General features: G+C 40.0%; 2 protein-coding genes across 2 annotated transcripts; one reads left to right on the top strand and one right to left on the bottom strand.

The window, feature by feature from the left end:
- Positions 1-4736: 4736 nt before the first annotated feature.
- On the top strand, positions 4737-14182 carry pcyt1aa (phosphate cytidylyltransferase 1A, choline a). The gene is made up of 9 exons (XM_054626658.1): positions 4737-5169; positions 8365-8478; positions 8875-8974; positions 9204-9320; positions 9449-9600; positions 9827-9905; positions 10272-10414; positions 10530-10718; positions 11615-14182. Exons 2-9 carry the CDS (start codon positions 8365-8367, stop codon positions 11831-11833), a joined length of 1113 nt encoding a protein of 370 aa, XP_054482633.1. The 5' UTR covers positions 4737-5169; the 3' UTR covers positions 11834-14182.
- Positions 14183-15130: 948 nt separating this feature from the next.
- LOC129113211 (AP-2 complex subunit mu-A-like) lies at positions 15131-24975 on the bottom strand. The gene is made up of 13 exons (XM_054625414.1): positions 24822-24975; positions 23312-23433; positions 19370-19635; positions 19029-19111; positions 18773-18778; positions 18481-18616; positions 17951-18095; positions 17594-17611; positions 16936-17055; positions 16523-16658; positions 16257-16354; positions 15895-16006; positions 15131-15516 (listed from the first exon to the last, which is right to left on the bottom strand). The coding sequence occupies exons 2-13, from the start codon at positions 23383-23385 to the stop codon at positions 15382-15384; spliced, it is 1329 nt and encodes a 442-aa protein (XP_054481389.1). The 5' UTR covers positions 23386-23433; positions 24822-24975; the 3' UTR covers positions 15131-15381.
- Positions 24976-25582: the final 607 nt, after the last annotated feature.

The following is a 25582-nucleotide window of genomic DNA, read 5'->3' as shown; positions in this document are numbered from 1 at the left end:
AAAAGCCTATTTAATAAGTATATGCAAGCAAATGCATATTGAAAGCAGAATAAGATTAAGCCATATGCAGTGACACTCAAAAGTATCCACCAGAAGAAGATAGCTGCCCGTAATGCAAAAACTGCCTCAAGAGAAAAAAAATGACCTTCAAATATGACTAAATCATTAAATCATTTTAAACATTTGTTAGAGAATTTGGCTCAAAGTTCTTCTTAGTGGGAATTAACTACACTACATAAAAAATTGCAAAGCAAAAGTTGCCTTGTATGAATAGCTCTACTTTTAAACTTGACTTGCAGCTAGAGTGAAAAAGAAAACTGCTCACCTGTTGTTGCATCTCCCCAGTCCTGGTCTAATCTGCTGCACAACATAGCTGTTCATAAATACTGGGGTTAAAATTGAGGCCCTTTCCACTGGCCACTGAGCAGCAAGAAGGCGTAACTCCACCCCTCACTGATTTTCTGTGGAGACGTGGAAGAGCTCATTAGTACCCCGAGCATGAACCAGCGATAAAAGACCAACTTCAAACAAAATAGGACTCCTTGTAAAGCAACAAGAAACAGTCCTGTGACAGCAGGGCTTCTACTGGGTGCCCAGACAGTCCAGTTTCTGGAGGCATAGCCCTGGAGCCATCAGTGGAGGTAGAAGTTATGCATTCAAAAACACGATGTTTTTCTAAATCGATAGCTGTCAAAAAAATAAACAACATTTTCTGTTAGTTTTATGTACCGAATTTGCAAAACATGGCAACATACACGGTGCCACGGTAGCCAAATTCTTGACAAAACATGCCTGGAAGGTAAAAATTAACCCTCTCTCCCAAAACAGCTGGATATGTCCTTTTAACTTTGGTCTTGGCCAGTCAAAAAAGAGGGGGTGAGCAGAGCCAACTGCTGTTTAAGTCCCCAAGAAATATGTAAGAATTATGGGCTAGCTTGTCCAAACACCAAGTCACTGTAACACAGTCTGGGAAATAGTTGTTAAAAGTTCTCGAAACACCACTTATATTAGTTTCCACATTGATACTCATATTTCTGAATTGCTAGATAGTTAAAAATAAAAATAAATGCACAAAATAAGTTGTACAATTACTGTTTCAATAAATGTAGAATATATAGAAATTTGAGGATATTTCCCACTAGAACCTTCAACCCATGTCTTATACTCTGTGTCCTTCCTGTCTTAACTGGAAACATGTTGGGACACCAGTGTTGGTTCAAGTGTAAAAACTATTAAGTGATCAAGAATACGATGTTGCGAGGCCTGTGAAACCACATGATATATACAAAACAACACATTTCTACAAGTATGAGCAGGCCGCATTAAGGATTACTGATAGTAGTAAATGATTAGAGTCAGACACTTTCTGCTTGTGTATTTGTTTCGGCTGCTCCACTGGCTAGAAAATGCAAAGGACATGTTCTGTCGTTTCAGGCCCTAAACTTACCCCAGATCAGCTAGGAAATATTTTTCAGCCGACTGAATCAGAAACAGACTGAATCAGTCAGCTAACTGATTTTGCTTCATTTCTTTCTCAGTTTATCTTGACTTCCTTAATTTTCATTTTCCTCAGGGTTTGCATGCCTGCTCAATGTTTGTCATTTCAACAGTGAAGCAAATGCTATCCTTCAAACCAGCAGGTGAGGCTATGATCAAAGAGTGCAAGAAGAGACAGGGAGTCTATCGGGGCTCTGCCAGGTGGCTAATGGTGAACATCGTACTGTAATTGCTCTGCACACATGTCAAAAACGGAAGGGTAAGGGTACCTGTTAGTTTTAAATGATATATATTTATTTTACCTGTACTCTGAGACAAATAGCCGCCTCACTAAATAAATCAACTTGTTTCACAAAAGGTGGAAGTTGGGCAAAAAAAATGTAACATTTAATGCCCTCAAGAATCTGACATTATCTTTCACAATTTTTATTGAAAGATAAAATATGTATACAGCGAGTAAAATAAGTATTAATTATTTTCACTCCTCTGTCAGAAATCTTGCAAGAGCACCTGGTCGTGGCCGATTTATGGGGAAATGATGTTCTTTCCACTTCCGGATTATGGCCCCAACAGTGCTCACTGGAACATTCAGAAGTTTAGAAATCCTTCTGGAACCAATGGCATCAGTATGTTTTGCAACAATAAGGTTGCGAAAGTCTTGAGAGAGCTCTTTGCTTTTCCCCATCATGAGATGTTTCTTGTGTGACATCTTGGTAATGAGACACCTTTTTATAGGCCATCAGTTGGGACTGAACCAGCTGATATTAATTTGCACTGACAAGGGGCAGGATTGCTTTCTAATCACTGATAGATTTCAGCTGGTGTCTTGGCTTTTTGCACCTCCCTTTCTTCATGCATTCCATACTTTTTCCCTGTGTCATTCCATTTTATTACACATAGCTTAATGTCTGAACTTATTTGTTTTGTTTTCTTTGTATGTATGGATTACTTGGGACATCTGGTGAAAATTTCATGTCAATAGCACCTTTAGAAATATATTTACTGAGAAAAATGGTGACGTGTTCAATACTTATTTTACCCGCTGTATGTGACACTTATTTTATAAGTGTTATTTGTCGGAGTAACACTTGTATATTGGCAATATTTAATAAAGAAATTGAGCAATTTTCTGATAGCATAGATGAACCATGTTGCAATTTGGAAGTAAACTCCCTGAATTCATTTTCACGCTGTCTTTAAAATTGGAAAAAACAGTGCAGGTTACACAGGATTTACAGTTTGGAATGAGATTGTAAATATTATCTCCAATGTTTTGTGATGGAAAAATTCTAATATATTGCAAAGATCTTACATCTTTGCTGTTAGTAAAACTATATCGAAACACATTTTAACAGAAGTAATTCTCCTTATTGGCATGAAACACTTCTTAATAGCAGTGAATCACATTATTGCTCTCTGTTCATCATTTCAAGTCAAACTGATAATGAAGGGGACCACAGAATAGTTGCAATAACAGCTTTTGTTGCACAACTTTACCACCATCTCCAGGGTATCAATTATTGTAACTCTGCCCCTCTGATCTTCAAGTGAAATTACACCTTGTCCTGGAGCTCTCTGCAGGACACAAGAGGATCAGCTCAAGAGTAATGTTTTACCCTCCATTCCACAGCTTTGCTACCTCTGTGCTTAAACCAGATTACCACTATGCATGTTAAAGGGCAGTGCTGTTTTCCTGTTCTTCTAAAATCTTGTAACATTTCCGGTATTTGAATTAAACTTCTCTCTTGCATGTTGCAGAAGCAATTTAGCAATCAACTGGGCTGAGAAGAACCCACAAAGCAAAGTTGGTCTGGTCCAGTGATGGACAACATAGTAGTATCATGAGCAAAATGTACTAAAATGTAAAAAATACTTATTCTGCGGAGAAATGGCCAGTGTTTTACTGTTATGGCTACTCGATGAATCAGTTAGAGGAAACCCGATATCAAACTGTAAAAAGTAATTCTAATTAACTGGATAAAAAGCAGGAATAGTGTTGTTTTATTAAAAATGTGAGTGTTGCTGATACAGCCTGATTTCTGCCCCCATGTGGCCAAAGAAACAACTCTGACAGGTTGTCGACTCTTCTTGTTCCACAACCTTGTCGTATACTTTAGGGCATTAGCAGTATGAATTGTGTTTGGTTCCATAATATATGACAGAATGGCAGCTATATTATTCTAAAAGATCCTTTCATTTGTCAGCTGAGGTTCACTGTGTAAAAGTGAGACCATGCCTACTACTGCCAAATTTCCCCAATACGTCTTTTTATTGTCCAGTAGACACTCAGCAATACCAGCAGTTGTGGTTAGCTATCAATAGTTACACAGTAACAAACTTCCATGGAAGCTAAACAGAACAATTGAAATGGGTGAATTGGAAAAAAATGTTTTTACATTTTCTAAAAAAATAAAATATGGTGCATGCATATGAATTCACACCCTTTTATGAAACTCCTAGTTAAGATCTGGTGCTACAAATTTTCAAAAGTCCCATTATTAGATAAAAATAAATAAAAAGATAAAAAAATGCTTTAAATTAAGATTTAAAATAACTACTACAGGCAAGGAATATACAGGAAGGTACAGGTGTAAATCATGAAATTCGTGTGAAAAAAATAAAATCATTAAGTAAATGATGTTAGAGCTCTGTCTAAACCTAAGAAAACATCAATTAAAGTAAATTATTTCTAATCTAAAATTACTGTGGCTTTAGATTATTTACTAAACATAAATTTAAGTAAATTATCTCTATACTTAAATCACTGTAGCCTAAAGTCGTGTCGTAAATTGTTGCATGGTAGCCTATTTGAATGTGCGAGCAATGCGCAAATCTTCAAAAATGGTTTAAAGCCTTATATATATATATATATATATATATATATATATATATATATATATATATATATAATATATATTATATATATATAATATATATATATATATATATATATATAATATTTAAACCATTTTAAACACAATTATTTATATATATATATATAATATATATATAAAATATAATTGTGTTTAAAAATATATATATATATAAATATATATATAAATATATATATATATATATATATTTATATATATATATATATATATATATTTATATATTTATTTATGGATATTTGGAATATCCATAAACAGGCTGCATGTCTTATTTCACTCAATAATCACCTTAGTAGCATCTGTTATATAGATTTATATAGACTGTATAAAGAAGGCCCGTCTCTGCAGCATGCAGCACCCCCACCGTCCACTAGGGGGACACCGGAAATGTCCGACTCGTTATATCAGTTCCTTTAAGGATGTCGAAGTTTTGTAGTTCCTTGGTTGTTGACCTGTCAGCGTTGTAGTACAATCTTTTACTGCTTGTACTTTGTCTTTCCTTCTCGTAGTTGCGTTTCCGGCCAGCAAAACAACAAGCCCGGGTGCGTGGGACTCACAGGATCGTTCGTATTAACCGTCCCTGCTGGTGTCAGCTCACCAGCGAGCTAACGGCTAAAGCTAGCTAACAAGCCGACTAGCGTCACAGCTAGCTTTACAGCTAGCATTCGGCAGTAGCAGCGCAAGCTAGCTTTTTTTTTTTTTTTTTTTGCCTGCTGGAAGTACGACACGTTAGGAAGCCGCCCACTCCTGCAGAGCAGCATACAGGACTCAAGAGCGAACAGTAAGTAGCTAAGCAGAACATTAGAGTAACATTAGAGTAACATTAGAGTAGCATTAAAGTAACATTAGAGTAGCATTAGAGTAACATTAGAGTAGCATTAGAGTAACATTAGAGTAGCATTAGAGTAACATTAGAGTAGCATTAGAGTAGCATTAGAGTAACATTAGAGTAGCATTAGAGTAGCATTAGAGTAACATTAGAGTAACATTAGAGTAACATTAGAGTAACATTAGAGTAGCATTAGAGTAACATTAGAGTAGCATTAGAGTGACATTAGAGTAGCATTAGAGTAACATTAGAGTAGCATTAGAGTAACATTAGAGTAACATTAGAGTAGCATTAGAGTAACATTAGAGTAACATTAGAGTAGCATTAGAGTAACATTAGAGTAACATTAGAGTAACATTAGAGTAGCATTAGAGTAGCATTAGAGTAACATTAGAGTAGCATTAGAGTAACATTAGAGTAACATTAGAGTAGATTAGAGTAATTAGAGTAACATTAGAGTAGCATTAGAGTAGCATTAGAGTAACATTAGAGTAGCATTAGAGTAGCATTAGAGTAACATTAGAGTAGCATTAGAGTAACATTAGAGTAACATTAGAGTAGCATTAGAGTAACATTAGAGTAGCATTAGAGTGACATTAGAGTAGCATTAGAGTAGCATTAGAGTAGAGTAACATTAGAGTAACATTAGAGTAGCATTAGAGTGACATTAGAGTAACATTAGAGTAGCATTAGAGTAACATTAGAGTAACATTAGAGTAACATTAGAGTAGCATTAGAGTAACATTAGAGTAACATTAGAGTAGCATTAGAGTAGCATTAGAGTAGCATTAGAGTAACATTAGAGTAGCATTAGAGTAGATATCAGACGTAAGCTAACACCACTACCCGGGTGGCATGTTGATTTCTGGGTGTTTCATGTGGATGTTTCCTGTGAGCCAGGGTTTGACAGAAGCTGCACAACCAGTGACACCAGCACAACTCTTCTGGTCGTCACATAATGAACCAACTATTGACATTAGTCCAAGGATCCGGTTGCTTATTATTATGCTGCCTCAGGTTAACTTTTGGCACATGACTGTGTGAGTTAAGAGACATATTGAAGTAGGCGAGACAGCAGACACATCGGGGACATTGTGTGAAATGCAGCTGAAGCCTGTGGTTCTCAAATCGTGGTCCGGCAGCCATCAGGAGGCCGGGTCCCGTTGGCCTTTTAGCAAAAATTGACATTTTGATTTCTGTATTTTTTTTACTTTTCTCAAAGTGCAATAACAGAGTGACAACAGTGACTTTTGAATGGATCTCCATGTCCATACTGTTTTAAGAAAATAGCCAAAAAATATGCAGCCAACACTAATGCATTGATTTTGGAACATGTTTGGCTTTTGTCCTGCAGGTTGAACTAAAGAAGCCTTCTGAAAACCTCACCTGGTGCTCTGAGAAAAAGGGACCAGCATTTTTCCAAATGTTGTGTATTTTTAGAGAGAAATTGGAGAAAATAATATACAGATTAATACACTGGTGGGACACTGGTGGCTACTGTAGATATAAGTCTTATTCACTAAAAGATCTCTCAGATTCTTTTTTTCCCACTAAACAAGGTTTCACCGGCTATCATGTATCTCTGTAGCAAATTATCTGGCTAAACAAGACTTGGCACTGTCCTTGTTGCTTTCTTTTTATAGCAGCCTGTTCGGTTATGATGACATGTGCTAGTCATGTAAATCTCCTCTGTCAGTGTGTGAGAGCTATGCAGGGCTTCTCACTCTCAGCTGTTGCCAAAATAAAGACGCAGAGGGTTGCTTGTGCAGATGCCAAGGGCATGTTAAATAATCGACAGGGCTAAACATTTCAAAATAATGAACCCCTCCCTAATGAAATGTGGCTTCATTTTAGGTGGCGTGATGGAATGTGTGGAATGGGGCAGATAGCCTTAACCCATAACACAGGAACCCTTGTGATGGGATATCAACAGTAGCTGCTATTGTTGCACTAAATGTGGATGGATAGGGTGGATGTCACATCATCATTGTGAAAGAGATCTTTGAAGGTGTTTGAAACTCTGTTAAGAGAACTGAATTTCATGTTGAAATTCAATGACCAGTCCTGTTCTACCAGTATACAAAGGACAGTTATAACCTGTATTAACACCGCCCATTGAACTAATTTGGTTTTCATAGTCGATAGTCAGAAAATTGTCAGACATTTTCATATTGATAAATGATTAATCATTCGAGTCAATTTCAAGCCAAAATGACTTACATTTGATGGTTCCAGCTTCTACAATGTGAGAACATACTGCTTTTCTCTATTTATTATCATTATATATTGAATATTGTTGGGTTTTGAGTGTTGTTTAGACAAAACAAGATATTCCAAGACTATGACCTTGGGCTATTGGAAATTTCATTTTGACACTTTTTCAACTGTTTTCCAATTTTTCTTTATAGACCAAAGATTCACAGAGTAATTGATTAAAATATTCAGCAAATTAAGTAATGATCAAAGTTTTTTTGTTGTTTTCAGCCCTTCTTTATGAAATCTAGTCCAGACACCCAGGATGTTGAGTTTGTGTGACTGTTTATATGGCCTACAAAACAAAGTCAGCTGTAATTTGTCAGCATCTAATATTAAAGTTCACCCCATTGTGGTTGACTGCTGACTGTGGTGAAACAGGGCTGGATCTCCTGATGCCAAATGTGACATTAACTTAGTCTCAGTGACCCTTCATTTGTTGAAATAGCAGCAGAATTACAGAAAACTGAACATGTTTAATTTTTTGTATGTTTAGGAACAATATGTTTTATCTTGAAGAAACAAGTGGTGTTATTTTAATTTTCAATTGACCTTCATGTGTGTCAGTGAAAGACGCTATGTTTTTTTTATTGGAGGCACATGCTGTGTTCCCTTTTGTTATTCGGTCAAGGTTGACTCAAGATATGTCATCTGCCATAACATTACTGCCGTCTAGATTTACAGTCTGTTAAAAAAAAAAAAAAAAAAAAGCTTACATGGGCACATTATACAGAGCAAAACACTACATTACATTACAGTCATTTAGCAGACGCTTTTATCCAAAGCGACTTACAAAACTGAGCGTCTGTGTGTCCCTTTTTGATCTAAGCAGTGCATGGTGTATGTGAAGTATGTTGCTGCTTTTAATTGCATTTGTCTTGGCATTTGACACAGATGGAGGCCCAAAGTTCAAGCGGGCTGCTGCTTTCCAGAAAAAGGAAAAGAGAGGGCTCCAATCGGGAGACCGAGGAGGGAGAGAGGCTTGGGAAAATCCCCCGGTGTACTGTGGTGAGTCAGCTGTGTTCTTTGGCTGTCATTGAGCAGCGTGTTTGTCCAGCTGTTTCTATAAGTTCTGTGCATGTGCAAGACACCCTGGCTGTTTATATATGAATGCTTGGCTTGATTTCTCCGCAGAACTTTGAAATCAGTTTTTGCGTTGTGCCTCGTGTGTCAGACTCTTTTTCGGCTAATTAGTAGTTTGCTTAAAAGAAATATCATCCGCAATGTAACCCCAACAGCAGCACCCTTGATTTCCTTATCAGATTGTTCTGGGAAATTATATAAAAAATTGGAGCGTGGCAATTCTATTTCATCCAACCAGTGAAAACCATTGTGTACAGCTGAAACGTTTTGTATGAATAGATGGGAACACTTCCTTGATCTCTAACATCTTGGCTCTTCTAGGGATTGAAGCACCCTGCACCTTTCGCAGATGAGCTGGTGCCAGTTGATGGAAAAGCCTATGAGCGAGTCAGCATGGAGGAGGCTAAGAGGGGAACAAAGCGTGAGTCTGATTCGTTCGTTAAGGCCCGTTGATGTCTTTTTTTTCTTTCTTTCTGTCTTTCTCTTGGTCCTATGAAATCTTTCACCTCACATATCCTAATCAGTAAATGACCTCTCAGTCTTGAGTACAGTCATGGAGTGCATCTGAACCAAAGCGTACAATTTTAGATTCCCTCTGTACAGAATAAATATATCTTTCTTCTCTGCATGTGTCATCTCTTTCTGTCCAGCTGAAAGACCGGTGCGGGTGTATGCAGACGGCATCTTTGACGTTTTCCACTCAGGTCACGCCAGAGCACTCATGCAGGCTAAATGCCTCTTCCCAAATACACACCTCATCGTAGGAGGTAAGACTTTGTCTGTGAATGTCCGTGTCCATATAGGATTTCACAACAGCAGACCTCTTATCAGCTGCTTCTTTTATAGGTGTGAAACTTTAAAAAACACGTGTATTTTTTTTTCAATCTTTTTAAAGTGTGCAGTGATGACCTGACCCACAAATACAAGGGCTTCACAGTGATGAATGAGGATGAGCGATACGACGCCATCAGACATTGCCGCTACGTTGATGAAGTGGTGCGAAACGCTCCCTGGACGTTATCGCCAGAGTTCCTGGCAAGACATCGCGTGAGTAGATTAACAGACAAAACAACACAATTCGAGACACTTGGTCTGTTTATTCATTGAAATCTTGAGTTGTGAGACCATCTATCTAAGACGAATGCGTTGACAAGCCACCGTCACCTGATCCTCTGTAGCCTTTCCCCTGCCTTTTTCTTTGTCTAGTTTTGTTTTTGCACAATTTGTAGATGTGAATCTACTGTGTTGATTCGTGTTGTAATGACCTCTACAGATTGACTTTGTGGCCCATGACGACATCCCATACTCCTCAGCAGGAAGTGATGACGTGTACAAGCACATCAAGGAAGCTGGTAAGTGGCAAAGTAACCAACTGTAGTGGAGAGTGAGAAGGTAATTACAGGATACAGTAAATGAATTACTACTGCTTCCAACACACATATGGTATTGTATTTAAAACATATTTTGATCCATTTTCTTATTATTGTGTAACTTAGCTTGAAATGGAACATGGGTCAGTGGAATATAGTACAGTATGGCCATCCAATGATTTATCCTCCCTAACATGTATTGTGTCCACATGTAATAGTTGTGCTCAAACCTTGTGCAGTATAAACAACATTCATACATACATACATACATATAAAAGGAAGGACTAACTATTTATACATCTGTATCTGGTGACTACTGACCTTTTCATCACCCTCTGTTCTCCACAGGAATGTTCGCTCCCACCCAGCGGACAGAGGGCATCTCCACCTCTGACATCATCACACGCATAGTCCGCGACTACGACGTGTACGTCAGACGCAACCTGCAGAGAGGATACACAGCCAAGGAGCTCAACGTCAGCTTCATTAATGTACGAATCTTAGCTTTTGTTTTACTGTGTTTGTGTTTGTGTGTTATTTACGTTGCAGTTACACACCTCGTCTTTTTTTGTTGTTGTAACCTTTGCCTTCCCTTCTCTTTATCAGGAGAAGAAGTACCACCTGCAGGAGCGCGTGGACAAGGTGAAGAGGAAGGTACGCGACGTGGAGGAGAAGAGCAAAGAGTTCGTCCAGAAGGTGGAGGAGAAGAGCATCGACCTCATCCAGAAGTGGGAGGAGAAATCCAGGGAGTTCATTGGCAACTTCCTGCAGATGTTTGGCCCGGAGGGAGCTCTGGTGAGGATGTTGGTTTAGTTTGGTCTTTAATCATTGTTTAATCAGGCAGTGGGACTAGAAACACTGCTTTTTTTCACACTGTGGGAGACATGTTGCAGAGGAAAGGAAGAATTTATCATCTATGACACACATCACCTGGAAAAACACACATGTAATAACATACTATGGCACACCTGATCAGTTTATTTGATAGTAATAAATACACTTTTGGAAAGCATTCATTATTTCAGTAAAAAACTACTTTACATTTAGCGTACGTTTTAAAATGACATAGAAGTGTCAATAATGACTTTTATAGAGCTTGAATCATAAAGGACTTGAACTTGGCTTGGGACCTCACTGACTGCATGTTCAGTATATAAAACATTCCAAAAACCTAAAAGCCTTTGGTATGTTTACAGAACATGCAAAGCACTGTGCATGTAACTGTAGCTTCATACACCCCCTGGTGGTGAGACGTCATGCCAATGACCCAACATTTGAGACGATTTGTTTGTCTTATGTATTCATACATTCACATTTTTTAAATGAATAGTTTGACATTTTGGGAAATATGCTTATTTGCTCAATTGCTTAGAGTTAGATGAGAAGTCAATCACACTATCTGCCTCATAAATATAGAGCTACAGCCAGCAGACGCTAGCTTAGCTTAGGATACTGATAGTAAACAGCTAGTCGGGCATATATAATGTTGCTAAATTTAAAAGGACAAATCTAAAATGAATAGGTCATCACAAACAAAATAGATGTGTATACACAAATACTTTTGTCTTCTGACTGCAGGGTTTTTGAATCCTTAACTCATGTTTTATTCACGTCTCTTCTTGCATTAATCTTGTTGTATCATCAGTCGATATAACAGATGATCCCTTTATGTTTCTGTGTGACATCCACAGAAGCACATGCTGAAGGAAGGGAAGGGCCGCATGCTTCAGGCCATCAGCCCAAGGCAGAGCCCCAACAGCAGCCCCACCCGCGAGGAGCGCTCCCCCTCTCCCACCTTCCGTCTCCCCTTCTTCACCAAGACCTCCCCGCCTCCCTCGCCTCCACCCCACCACAGCGGGGCCCGCGGGTACCTCATCAGCGAGGACGACGACGAGGACGACGAGAACTAGAGCGCGTCTGACTCCTTCACTGTTGCTGGGCCACAGTCAGACGCTGCTAGATAACTGAGCTGTCGAGTAACGCGGATTTCATCGAGCTCCTGCTTCCATTTTTTTCTCTTTCAGATTTTACTTTTTTTTTAGCAATTCAGTGTCACGTTAACTTTAACAAGACGGTTTCTACACAGTATATGATTTTAACAACAGATTCTTTTCCTCTTTTTTGTTTTTGTGTAATGGTCAGTAAAAGTTGCCACTAGTCACCTGAGTTCTTTGAAACTAGTCTCATTTATCTCAGTCACTTTCGATGTTGAGTTTATTAGTCACTCACTGTCACTTAGGAATACTGTTACTTAGGAATAGGGGTTACACTCAGTGCACTGCTCAGTCTATGACGGTATTCTTAAGGTCGGCGTTGTAGTGAGGTAGGGGTTCTTGTTTTTGTCATGGCTTTAGCGGGAGGGCGCGCAGGTCTTTGGGCACTTGCTGGAAAAAACCCATCTGGTGTGGGAGAGGTGAGCTGAGACGACATGGAGACGCTGTTAAATATCTCTGGGGGAAGTTTTTCAGAGCAGGTCTGAAAAACTGGACATTTAAATAGTCTGCTCATGTGGGACATATTCTGCTCATGCTAACAAGAGACACCCCTGTCTTTTTTTTTTTTTATTAACAAAGAAATTCCAGATTACGTCAAATCTGAGCCGATCCTGAGAGTCGAGTGTTGTACGTCTTCTATACAGCAGCTTTTTCCCCCCAATTCTGTCCGCTTGCTTGGAGCTATGCGTGTTTGTGCATGGGATGTTTTTGCTTGCAAGCTCTTAACGTCAGCATGTTCAAAACATCTTCAGTCAACCATCTGTTGACACATTCAGCTTTGACTTTTAGTAATAAATTTCATTTTTAACGGTTTTCTCTGCTGACAAGAATCAGTCTTTGGAAGACTAGTTATAACTGGACGACTTTCTTGTGGCGTAAATATAAAGTTCTGCAATGATGACCCATTTCAAATGTTGATGTAGTACTACTTATTTTTGTAGATTTCATCTTAACTTTCACCCTGTGTACAGGTAATGATCTTAATCATCTTTGTTTAGAGGCACTTTTTACAGTTTGAGCAATGAATCAACACATATATCTATATAAAGATATATAGATATATGTCACCTTGGCCTAATTTTCATCTGATACACAAGTGAAAACTTTAGAAAGTAAAAAGTTTTCATACATCAAAGCAGACCTGAGAACGGTCTTATTGCCATACTTCTCATAATAAATTACATCTTCTGGTTAGTTGGAGTCATAAGAACACTTTTCCTCATAAGTAGCACACATGCATTGTAAGATATACAAGGCCACCTCAAACATTTGGGGCTTTGGAGTGTTTTCCAAATCTTGCAACAATCTGCAGGACTTATAAGTAAACTGAGTCACTACATACAGCCTGCATCAGTTTAAAGATGTATTCTGGCAGACTGGACTGTGTCACATAGTGGTGTGAGGGGTTTAGATTTAGTTATCAGTGAAAATGTATCGGATCAACTTTTATGTAGCTACCTCCTTCTTCTTCCCTGAACTGATTCTGTTTCCTGAGATGAGCACAAAGTATGAGCACTATTTTTTTCATTTCTGAACCATTGTTGCAGCACTCAAGCAATGTGATTGGGTCAAAAAAGGATTTTCTGGGCTCTGTGTGTGTGTGTGTGTGTGTGTGCGTGTGTGTGTGTCCTGCATCTCCAGTGATTAATGCATGTGTTGTGTCTCCTATGTTACCGGAAAATGAAACCTCACAGGTGATCTGAAGATGTAATGCAATACTGTCGATACTGTTGTGATGACTCTAATATAAATGTTGACAGATGTCCGATTGATCCGTTCTAGGCTTGGTTTCCCAAAAGAACTCATGGCTTAAATCAATTTCTGCTGCAGGGACAAAGACTGCTTCTATTCCTGTGGGTGTAAATCAGATTTTAAGATTGTGAAATAACCCAAAGGTTTCCACACAGCTATAAATTCCTACTTCTGGTATTAAACGTTCACAAATCCAGCAGTGGTTTCTGTGCTAAGCAACTTTTGGGAACCCTCGTCTTGATTCTTGTGGAATCTGTTCCTTCAAATCAGTGTGAACGTCTCAGTAAGAGCATGTACACGAGTTCAAAGTGGCAAAGACTTGAGTGGTAAGCCATTAACAGCCACTACTGCTAGATGTAAATGTTTTTAACAGCGTTTTAATCATGTATTATTTTACTGTTTGGGGTTTGTTTTGTTTAATGTCCTGGATGTAGAGGAAGGGCAAGACATGAAAAATGTATTAAAACAAGTTGGCCAAAGCACTTCTTGACCAATTATTTTGTCTCTTGTGGTTTTATGTAATTCTTGAGGGTATTTCTGGATCGATTATTCTGAGTTTCCCTTCAAAATGTGAAAAGTAAAAAAGGTTTATAGCCAATACGTTTGTCAAATGAATGGACAGGAAGAAGAAAAAAGAAAAAACTGGACTAACCAGAGCCAGACACCTGCCCCTCCCTCATTTCAGATAATAGAAGGAAACGGTTCACAAACACAGAGGGTAGGCCAGCTTGGTTACACAGTCAGATTTTATTGGACAGAACGTTCACCAGGGCTACAAACATGAAGAAGCAGACAGTGACGAGGCAAACACCAGGGGGAGACTTCACCTCACTCCAAACACACTCCCACTGCCAGATTTCCCCAAAGCATCTTTGAATCTAAATAGTGTGACAAAGTTGATCTTGGTGCTTAAGAAACAGGAAATGTGGGGAACAAACTAGCTTAGTGGGATGATGGTCCGACTTCAAAACTGTGATGTTCCCCGATGCTTTAACTTTACTCGCTGGATGCTGGTCAAACTAGTAGTGGGAAAAAACAGCAAGGGAAAGAACCAATACACTCTCCAGAAAGTACAAAAACAGCTCGGTCACCATCATTACTTCTCTTTCCTAACTCACCATAAGAGACTTTCAATTGAGCCTTTTGAGTCCACAATACAGAATCAGACAATACAGCTCAATTTGAAGAGTAGACAAGTCTACTGAGACAAGAACAATATCAGGATCCTGTTAAACCACAACATCTACAAATCATTTTACCAGGGATTACCTCTAGGACTTGTGGGACTTCTAAAGTAACTGGAGAGTAGATAGTGGAATAATAACACTTAAAAAAACACAAGAGAGCACCCTTAAAGCTCCAGTCCTCTCCCCCTGGTCCCCATCTGCCTCACTCGTCTTTTTCTTTCAGACACCAGTTGGTTTACAGGTTTACTCTTCACTACGAGATATATACGATACAATGGTTCACATTTTGCATATGTCTGTGCATCATATCATATTTATTTTCTTTTTTTTTTTTTAACAATGTAATTCAATCTCCGACACCTAGTTAGGAATGGGTGAGGGTGGAGGTGGGTGGGGGCGTATGAGAGAAGCTATAAGGATTAAGGGGACAAGAGAGACAGAGTAGGAAGGGGCAGAAGAAAAAAAATCTTAACAGGATAGATGGGAGGAAAGTGGTCACTTCGCTGCCGGGAGCCGGTTGAACTTTTAGCAGCGCGTTTCGTAGATGCCGGAGCGGCCGATGTATCGCACCCATTTGATGACATCATGGTCACTGTAGTTGAGCTTGGACTCAAACACTTTCAAGTAGCGAACCTTCAGACCAGATGGCGCAAAAGGAACCTGCAGAGATGGGACGAGAAAGGCAAAGGCGTGTCAGGGCATGCTGGGAGCTGTAGGCCACACAGGTCGCTGGTTCTTACTCTGGGCGTGATAATCAAGTGTGTGTGTGTGTGTGTGTGTGTGTGTGTGTGTGTGTGTGTGTGTGTGTGTGTGTGTGTGTGTGTGTGTGTGATTTGCATGACTGATACTGGGATTACATTTAATCCATAGTCCATCTGTTTGGTTGCCAACACCCAAAGTACAAAGTGGTACATAGTACAAAGTTCAGAGATGCATTTAGTAAATAGAATCTGTCATATTTATTCAGGCAGTGAAGGCTAATTAAAAACAACTGTTCACTAACTTCAGTTTCAGATTTGATCAAATATGTTTGCTTACCTCAAAGTTCATAGAGATGGGAGGCCTGGCCCATTTCTTCTTATCGTTGGTCGGCAGCAGCTCGATCTCAGCACTGATCTGAGACTCCTTCATCCCAGCCATGCGTTTGATCCTACACACAAACACAGACACACACACACCATAAGCTTTGTAAGAGTTGTACAGGTTTTCGCAACAACAAACCCAATTTTAAAATCCCTCACGAGAAATTAAAAAGGATTTAGAAACAGAATAACACTGTGTTAAACAAAGAGACACCAAAGAGAAGCTTGTAATCATTAACCTGACACAAAGAGCATAAACCTGTGAGTTTCGGTTGTATCTTGTGACTTTTGACTCATACGGGTAGAGTTAATACTCACTTCCATACTATGGCGTTCTCACTGGCCTTGTACTTGGCTTTTCCCTTCATACAAATCACCTGCACGCCGCTAGTGTTGAGGGGGGTTGGGATACGCACCTGAGGAGTTGATAATGAAAAAATACTTTAAGCATACTACAGCAATCAAACGTCACGCATCAATCTCAGATTACTGCGAGTAAAGATTACCAATTTGTAATTAAGGATCTCTGTGTGCTGATAAGGGCTGTTTGCATTGTTGGCATATTTACTCTGATAAGAGCTCACCTCGATCTTTTGGGCCAGCAGTGAGGGTTTGAAATTGGACTTGATGACCACCTTAACCTCCAGTTTGGTGCGTCCAACCTCCCTGACCAGAGGAATTACTCGAAACGGCAGGATGATGTCTTTAGTGGTGCGATACCTGTAAAAAGGGAGAGGAGAAAAGGGGTTCCCGTTTCACAATCATGTTGTTTTATAAAGCATAAAAAGGATTTATTTCGTTTGTTTCGGTGTTCAACAATGCCTTTCTCAAAAGAAAAAACACATTTAAAGATATAATGGACCATGAGGACACAAACTAGCATATGTTACATGCTTTTAATATGGTCTTACTCATGACCTTTGACCTCCCCTCTTATCTAGAAAGTTTAGCAATAAAAACAAGCTTTAAAAAGATTATTAAAAATCCATCCACTGACCTCATGAGCTCATACTCTCCATCAGGGGGGATGAAGCTGATGCTACGCTCCGAGTCAAACTTACTGAGACGCACACACTGGTGGAAAGTGCAGTCGTCGATGGCTATGGACTGCTTCCCACTGTGGGGAGAAAAATACATCAGACACACAGACAAGAGACAAAGGAACATTAGTTCACTTGTTAATCACTATTAATTTGATCTTATGATTGTGATAGCAATTCTGCAAAAAAAAAGGATAAAACTAATACTCTCCCTGAATTAATGACCATTAAAAAAAAAAAGAAGGACACAACTGCTAGTATCAAGAAATAAAAACCTGGTGGAAGTTAATGACACTATTGTGCAGTAACACAAATCACAGTCCCTGCTAGATGTTAGGTGGGGTAATAAAACAAAAACCAACCATTCCACAATATAGGGAAACAACTGTCGGGATGTACACTGAAGAGTTAACAAGGTGTGTTTGATTTGTGCATGAGATGATTCTTAATGGGCTAAAAGAGTTGAGACAAGACAGATGTATGTATGTATATATGTGTGTGTGTGTGTGTGTGTGTGTGTGTATGTGTGTGTGTGTGTGTGTGTGTGTGTGTGTGTGTGTGTGTGTGTGTGTGTGTTGATGTGGCAGAAGGTGAGGACACTTGTCAGTACAGTACCTTCCTCCCCCTAAATCACTGAGGTACAGCACATAGAAAAGAAAGAGAGGGAAAGAAAGGAGAGATGCATCCAAAGGAAAGAAAAAATAAAAAGAAATTGTAAAGCCTGTCTTGTTGCAAAACAGCAAGACAACACTCATAACACAGACAAGGGGCTAACAGACAAGGTGTTCGCTTAGACTTTGACCCAACAATGAATTTCATTGTCGGGGTTTTCTAGAAGGAAATAATATAAAAAGCACCTTTCTCAAAGAATCAGAATTGTAAAACATCTTAATGATTTTCAGCCTCGCTTATCAAAATATTGTCGTTTTCAGATATTCAATTTGCCGTCTGCTTGACATGGTTGTCACTCACCTCTTCCCTGCGTCATCAGATGCCCCTCCCTTGCCCTGCTTATCGATGACGATCTTGTCGTTCATGCCAAATTTGCACTCTGGCATTCCGCTCAGGTAGCTCTTCATCACTACTCGGCCCGACACGTGGGCGCTCAGGACCTGGCCTGGTTGGACGGAAAATAACGTGACTGTCTGAGTCTGGGGCTACAAAAACACATTCATCTCCATTTTGTTGTTTTGGGGACTCTAATTCTGATCAGCTCTTTACTCTCTTTGAAGTTAAAATCCAAGAGTGAGATGTAATCAAAATGGTAGGGAGCTGTTTTATTGAGAAGTGTTTAAAAAAAGTCAAAAAAGGTCTGGATTCTGAATTATTCTTAGCTGAGAAAAACTATTTTCTCCATCTGAAGCTGAAACTGCAAACTCCCTCGAAAACCCATATGCTAAGAAAGACGGGTGACATGTAAGCGAAAACATCACAGCAGCTACTAAAGATTTATAAAAAAAATAAAATAAAAAAAAACGTTTGGCGAGGCCATATAAACAGACCTTGCGGTGACATGAGCAGGTTGACGCTCTCCAGTACGTCCAGGAAAAGCTCATTGCGGCGATACTTGATGCCTTCGCGACGCCAGCCGATCTGCCCCGTCACCTGGCTGGTGATCTGAGACTGCTCCTCTTTTGTCTGGGAGGCGGGTGAGAGAAACTGTATCAGCACTAACAAAAGGAGAAGGCTGACAAACGACAGAAGGCTTATGAAAAGGGCTCATTAGCGCTACAGGGAGGGAAGAAAACAAACGTGACACGGTTCCATACATGGATGAAATGAGTTGTTTATTACCTGGTGCTGAATTATGAAGTGTCCAAGATCAAAGTTGAGGGGACCAAGGAGAGATAACAGAAAAGAACACTCAATTTAGATAATTATTGTCAGTTTAATAGCACTGCAAAACATGTCGGCATTAACGCTTTCTTTTAAATGGCTTCCTATAAATGTTTTGTGTCCGCAGTGTTTTGTATAATTCGCATTAAGACACAAACTGAACATTACAACCTGCATGATGGTACAAGTATGAGACTAAACTTGTCTTACTGACCTGTCCCTTAATGCCCTGCTGGGTGATGAAGGTCTTCAGAGCTCCAGTCTCTGAGTTCTGAGGGTATCCAAAGTCCAAGATCTCTGTATGAACACAAACAGATAACCGACGGTGAGAGATAAGACGGGTAAAGGTAAGAACTAGGACATGCAGTGATGGTAAGAACCCGTGTTGACTGAGTGAGATGTTATATAAATACAACTTTCACTCGGAGGACAAACACCAAAAAGTCACCAATAATATCCATTTAATATACAATGTCCCATCGTTATATTTATCCAGTTACATTTTGGATGGTGCAATTAATTCCCCACACAAACATCCCAATCATCATCTCTTACCGTCCAGCAGCTCGTAGATGAGTACAAAGTTGTTCTTGATGTTCTCCTCGCTGATCTTGCCGAAGTAGGCGGTCATGACGTCGCACATCTTGTACAGGAACTCGAACACCATGGCGGCGTTGACATTCTGCTTGGTGACTGCCGCCAACCAGATGTTGGAGCGCTTGACGTGGAAGAAGCTGGTTCGGGCAATGTTGGTCACTGGGGATCGGACCTGCTGCCGGGCGTGAATCACGTTCACACGGAACGCATCCACAGCGTTGCGCCTGAGATCGGGAGGGAGGACGAGAGAAACAGAGACGGAGAAAGAAAGACAGACATTTGAGTTGGGAGTCGAGAAAATTGTTTCAGGGTTTTACGTAACAGTGAGACTGGTGTTAACACGATCCCACCCTGTGAGATTCTGTTAAAATATTTGCTGAGTTTGATGTCCAGTTCTGCACTAGACTCAAAGTAAATAACCCTTTTAAACCAGCATATCCACCCATTTCAACAGATGAGCCATTATCAAAACATTTTTCCAACTGAAAAAGGACACCTTGAGTTGGTGCATTTAGACAAAGAAAATGAGAGCTGTTTTGTGTAAATTGGGATAATTACCAGGAGGGAGAGGGAAGGCTCTGAGAGTTTAGTTGACACCCACACGCAACAGCACCATAATTATATGGACGCCATGGGAACAAAAATAAGGGTTAACAATCTATTGTCCAAACGTGATCTTAAGATGGGCTAGTCTCTTGTTTTTTGTTGTTTAAAAGTTCAACAGGCTACATTTAAATTCAGTTTTGATAATGAAAGTCAGTGGAATTACGTTTACCTTAAAGAATACCTTAGTGCCGTGATGCTTTGTGGAAACGAAGCCCTGATTAATGTGGATTTATAAAAAACGGGATGCAGCACGTTCTGACAGGAAGACCAAATCCTAATGAGAACTTCTGGAGGTCTAAACTGGCACAAATGTCGATCTTAGTGATGTTCAAGACTACTTTTATCGAATACCATATCAATTTAGAAGAACTAAATCTGCGGGTTAACAATTTACCCACCGTCTTATTTTAAATGGTACCATGAATAAGAAATGGACTAGAGACAAACACGTGGCAGCCTTCTTGGTTGAATTTACATACGTTTAAAGATACAATCTCTACTATGTCGGCAAAGCATCAAAATGTCAACATCTACATTTGCAAATTGAGAATTCAGTGTGGCAACTTTTGAATGAGAACAAAGAATACAATAATGTCACACTAAGAGGCTGCCATGATGTCTTCCTGCTGCCAAATCACAATATTAACAAGTATTAACACCTTCGAACACAGTTTTCTTTGAATTGTATGAAACGTCAACAATTTTTTAACTACACCCAAACTCTTATTGCAGTAGATATTACACAATTCAAAGCCCACTACTATAAACAAGACCCAATAAAAATGAATCTAAAACGCTTTATACAGGTTCTCAATTTGATGAAAGGAATGAATTAACCATCATACCCCATGCTCAAGACTACATGCTTAGGCACTGGAAGGGCTGTTTGTGATCAATACTCTTAGAATGGCTCTGCTAGTGGCTGAATTTATTGGCTTTGTCTGTTGTATCTCAGCATCATGTGGTTTATTTACCACTGTAATGTCATGACAGGTGACTCATGCTTAGAGGAAGTATCAGGAAGTTGACTTTGGAATCAATAGGCATGCGGTCAGGGGGTTTCAGGGGGGGTCATTGATCGGTGGCCATGAGAGGAGAGGGGGGGTCATGCTTGATAGGCTGGAGCATCTCTTACCTATTCCTACAGGGGCCAAGATGGACAGATGGAGGAAAATGGTGATACAGAGGATAGAGAGGAAAAAAGGATGAAGTAAAAGGAGAGGAAAGAGACAAAAATGCACAAGACATTTTCGTGCATCATGTACACAGACAGAGTGAGTAACATGGTGTCTATGTTAACGCCATCATTGCAACTGAATATGTTGGGAACTAGTCAGCAGCCCTATATTGCTCTTTAATCTATGTTGTCGTCACAACAGCAGGGCAAGTGCATATCGATTACTTGTATCTCTCCATCTCCACAGCTGGATTATTTCTAGTGAATTTCTTTTTCAGCTATGACTTAAAGCTCCGTCGCAATATCAAACAAGTCTGAACATGGATGTCGAAGCAACACTAGGGCACAAACACTGCAACAACATTGGAAGTCTGGTTTAGTCTGTGCTGTTGCAGCAACAGGGAGGCTCAACAAGACCGCTGACTGAGGAGGTAGAGACAAGCAGCCGTACAGCATTTGAGCTACTACTGATAAAAAAATAAAGCAACCACAACTACATTACTGATGGCTGCCTAGAAACAGGACAAGAAAGGGATCCTCACACATACAAGTCTGATGACACAATCCTGCACACCTTGCATTGAGCCAATTCAAACTGACTATTTAATGGCGTCTTAGTGGCTCAGTCTGCTGATGAAACTTGTTACCATGAGCAGCTCTGAAATGCAGTATTTTCTCCTCCTCTGCCTTTATCTATTATCTCCTCTGTGCCGCTAACATTACTATAACTAACATAAGACTAAAAGATTAAAGGATTAGAAATGCCTTAAGGGTCTACCCAAAAAAGAACCTACTTATCCAGCACTGCTGCGATTTACATAGTTGACATAAGAAAATCAGTTTCTACCAATGTGCCCTCTCTGTACCTTGCCAATCCTCACTGTTTCAAACTACAAGGCACTGGACTTGTGTCTGTTCAAGAAAGATGCCTGTACTCAACTTAATCACTGAATGTGGCTGGGTTTACACAGAACAGAATGTGACAATTGGGTGTAAGAATGGAGACCTGGCATGTCCATTAAAAGGTGAATTACATTAACAATGTGTCAAAAAAACAAAAACAAATAAGGAAGAGGAAAGGAAGAAAGACAGACAGTTGAAGATCCAGATAGTCACAGCATATAGCCTTTCACACTGACCACACAGCTTAGTTCCTGTCCTTAACATACCCGCTGACACATGGATCTGTGAGGATGTAGCTTTCACCTGACATGCATTACCAGCGCTGACCCACATTGTTCACAATGTCACCAGGTTTTTTAGCCTATCACTCCCAGTCTACACTGGATTTGACTCGGTCATGGTTAGTCGTCCATCTCAGGCAGCAGGAACAACTTCCTTTTTTATCAACACTCAATCCTCAATAGTTTAAAGTCTCTATTTACCTCCTGATTTAACGTGAGCTACTAACTATTCTTTTTAAAAGGAATTTTAACCCATTTTTTTCAACCATGCAATTATTAATTCCCCATCCATTGATGCCAACCCTAAGAAAGTTATTTATTTTACGAAGAAGAAAATGGTGCTTGCCATCAGTTTCTCATTTACATATGGTACAGATAAATTACTTGTGTCTTGTATTAACGTTGAAGTCAATCTGGAAAAGCTTTTCACACAGCTTCACCTAATCTTTTACGTACAGTAAAGGGTGTGGTTTGATAGGGACGACTGAAAGTGAACCGCATTATAACCTAAAGCAAAATAATTTTTTCCAGGTTTTGTATAATGGTACTTTTGTATTGTCTCTTTTTGAGATGATAGTTCCTTGTGTTTTATCATTTATTTATGAGAGGATAATCGCATCATTGCTTAATTTTTTGTATTTGTAAATAAAAACAATTTAGTCTAATCATATTAACTTGTGATCCCTGTCTAAGGGCTAGTAGCATTGTCCTAAATGTAATCCCGGTTTAGCTATTTTTAAACACCTTTTATGGGAGAAAACAAAACAGACAGATGTAAATGACTTAGCCAGGAAGAGGAACAAAATCCCCTCTCATCTCTTCGGAATAAATCCCAACCCGTGGCCCCCTCCCCCTGCTGGATCATTCCCCTCTCGCTGACATGAAGTTCCCCAAAATGAAGCAGTGTTACAGCATCGCTCCCGTGAAACATACCCAATGTCATCTCGGTAGACCCTGGAGATGAGGACCTCCCCCTTATGGTTGTAGATGAACAATCCTCCAATCATTGTGGCTGCTTCTCAGTCCCAACAGTCCATGGTGAAACCAAACCCCACCTGAGAAGAGCAAGAGATGGCAGAAAGGAAACGGGGAAAGCAAAAAAGGGGTTAAAGAGAAGTGAAGGCAGTGAAAAGTGAGGGAGTGACCAACAGTACAGGGAAGCGCTTGTCCTTCACATCCGCTTTCTCCTTCTCACTCACACACACACTCAGCTCTTTTGCCAATTGAACATACCCTGCAGCTGCCCCAGTGTGGTGACTCATTTTTGCTACGTGCATGTGCATACACACAGCTGAAATCACTCCAATATAGGCTGAAGAGACTCCACTACCAACACCCTCACCATAGTCAAATCCTTGTTTCCTTCCTCCAATGTAAGATTAGCAGCAGATTAGCAGCCCTAGTATGAAGCAGGATGCCCTCAAGTAGCCAGCTCCAAATCTGCTGCTCCTGCTGCTGCTGGGTTGCACTTTACTACGAGGTGCAGCCTAGATGGTGTTAAGACTAAAACACGAGATCCAAAGATTAAAAACCTAAAAGACTTTAGAGACTTTAAAGATTTCCTTTAGAGGCAGTGTTTGCGGTTTACACAAACAAATCATAGCAATTTCCTCTCAATGAAGAAAGATGCTTCTCGACACCAGAGGATGAAGGACATGCTTGAAATTCCTCGAAGACAGAGAGGCCAGACCACTGAAACACAAACGGTGTCCAGATGAAGTACACCACTCAACCCTCTGCTCAGGATCAGTCAAATAATGTCCCCACAGCCATCTTACCGGGTCGTGACCGAATAAACCGTGCACAAGACCGGAGCGGGTTTAATCGTCCTTTTATTGGCCGAAGTCAAGATGTCTGCTCACTCGGGCCATTTCCTAACGTTCATCATCATTTTTTTTTTTTTTTTTTTTACATTTTCTCAGTTGCTCCTCGGCCGGTTTGATTGAGACACTGTATTTAAAAAAAGGACAGTCAGTGGCTATAACACGGACGGAGGCTTGACCTTCAGCTGAGATCAAAGTGATGGAGAATATACCGAGGGAGAGGAAGCTAGCTGGCGTTAGCTTCAGATAGCAGGCTAGCTAGCATGTAGCCGGACGGACTTCCGGAGAGAAAAAGAAACTCGGATCGTTTGACACTTACGATACCAATAATCTACAATGTATAAATGTACAGTCTGAAATGACAGCACGGACTGTGCCTGTAGCAGCAAATATTTTCAAAAGTGTAGAAATTACATAATATATGCTTTTATTTTCGGGAGAAAACCCGCCTATGTGTCGCTTCACCGCTGCTAGCTTGACGTTAGCTGACGTAGCTGCGGCTAACGATGCTAATGCTAATGCTAGCGGCGCCCCGGATCTAACAGTTTTCCAGGCTTCCCGGGATACATTTGATCATTTTCACGATGAACCTGCAGTCGTGTCGACTTTGGTGGACTTACCCTAGTTCTCTCACGGACGCCACCGGTGTCCCGCTCCGCGTTTTGGCGTCGGATATAGCTTAAGTCAAGATCCAGTAGATTCCCAGTCCACACACCCGCTAATTCCGCTCTTCCCCCCCCACCGGTGCTCTGATAGCTGTCAGCTGACCCGCCGTCCTTACGCACAGCCGTTCCGTTGTGACAGGAAAAGGCGCGGCTGGAGCGATGTGTAAACCGCACCCAGGCCTTGTTATGATAAGCTACTGGTCATTTTTTGGGGGTGTTTATGGTGGTTCATTATTAGTATGTTATGTTTGTGATAATTAACATTATACAAGGTGGGGTAGTCCTCTTTATAAGACTTGACTGGTTACCATGTAACACAGCTGTGTTCATTTCTAGTTCCTCTAAAAGCTTCTCTTTAACTCCCACCTTCACTGAATGTAATTATGATTTTTTTTTTTCTTTTTTCCTGTCAGACAACAGGAAATTTGTTTTTCTTTTAAGCATGGTTGTGTGGGTGGTCTTTTTTTTAATTCTCTCCTGCAGAGTCCATCTGATTCAACTCAAAAATGTTTTGGTCCAAGTTGAATCAAACCACCTCTACAAGAGTCCCCCCACACAAAAACCACAGGGAACATTTTGCATAGGGTCATTCAGTTCTTAAGCAAATCTAAATGAACACAGGTTGATCTCTTGCACACATCTGTGCACCAGATTGCCTAACCTTCACATTCCTAATATTGGACAGTCTGGATTCCACTGCCTTTAAATGCAAACAT

This window comes from Anoplopoma fimbria, chromosome 3 (genome assembly GCF_027596085.1).
Source record: "Anoplopoma fimbria isolate UVic2021 breed Golden Eagle Sablefish chromosome 3, Afim_UVic_2022, whole genome shotgun sequence".
Taxonomy (NCBI): Eukaryota; Metazoa; Chordata; class Actinopteri; order Perciformes; family Anoplopomatidae; genus Anoplopoma; species Anoplopoma fimbria.
Note: the sequence above shows the minus strand (reverse complement) of the source record. Positions and strands in the feature narration are given on the sequence as shown.

What these genes read in the sequence shown, in the direction of transcription:
- pcyt1aa (XM_054626658.1), top strand. Translation starts at nt 8,365, where the DNA reads ATGGAGGCCCAAAGTTCAAGCGGGCTGCTGCTTTCCAGAAAAAGGAAA. An exon ending in AAATCCCCCGGTGTACTGTG is followed by an intron (nt 8,479 to 8,874) that starts GTGAGTCAGCTG and finishes TGGCTCTTCTAG; the next exon opens with GGATTGAAGCACCCTGCACC. An exon ending in TACACACCTCATCGTAGGAG is followed by an intron (nt 9,321 to 9,448) that starts GTAAGACTTTGT and finishes ATCTTTTTAAAG; the next exon opens with TGTGCAGTGATGACCTGACC.
- LOC129113211 (XM_054625414.1), bottom strand. Translation starts at nt 23,385, where the DNA reads ATGATTGGAGGATTGTTCATCTACAACCATAAGGGGGAGGTCCTCATC. An exon ending in GTCTACCGAGATGACATTGG is followed by an intron (nt 19,636 to 23,311) that starts GTATGTTTCACG and finishes TCCCGATCTCAG; the next exon opens with GCGCAACGCTGTGGATGCGT. An exon ending in TGCTGGCCCAAAAGATCGAG is followed by an intron (nt 16,355 to 16,522) that starts GTGAGCTCTTAT and finishes TCAACTCCTCAG; the next exon opens with GTGCGTATCCCAACCCCCCT.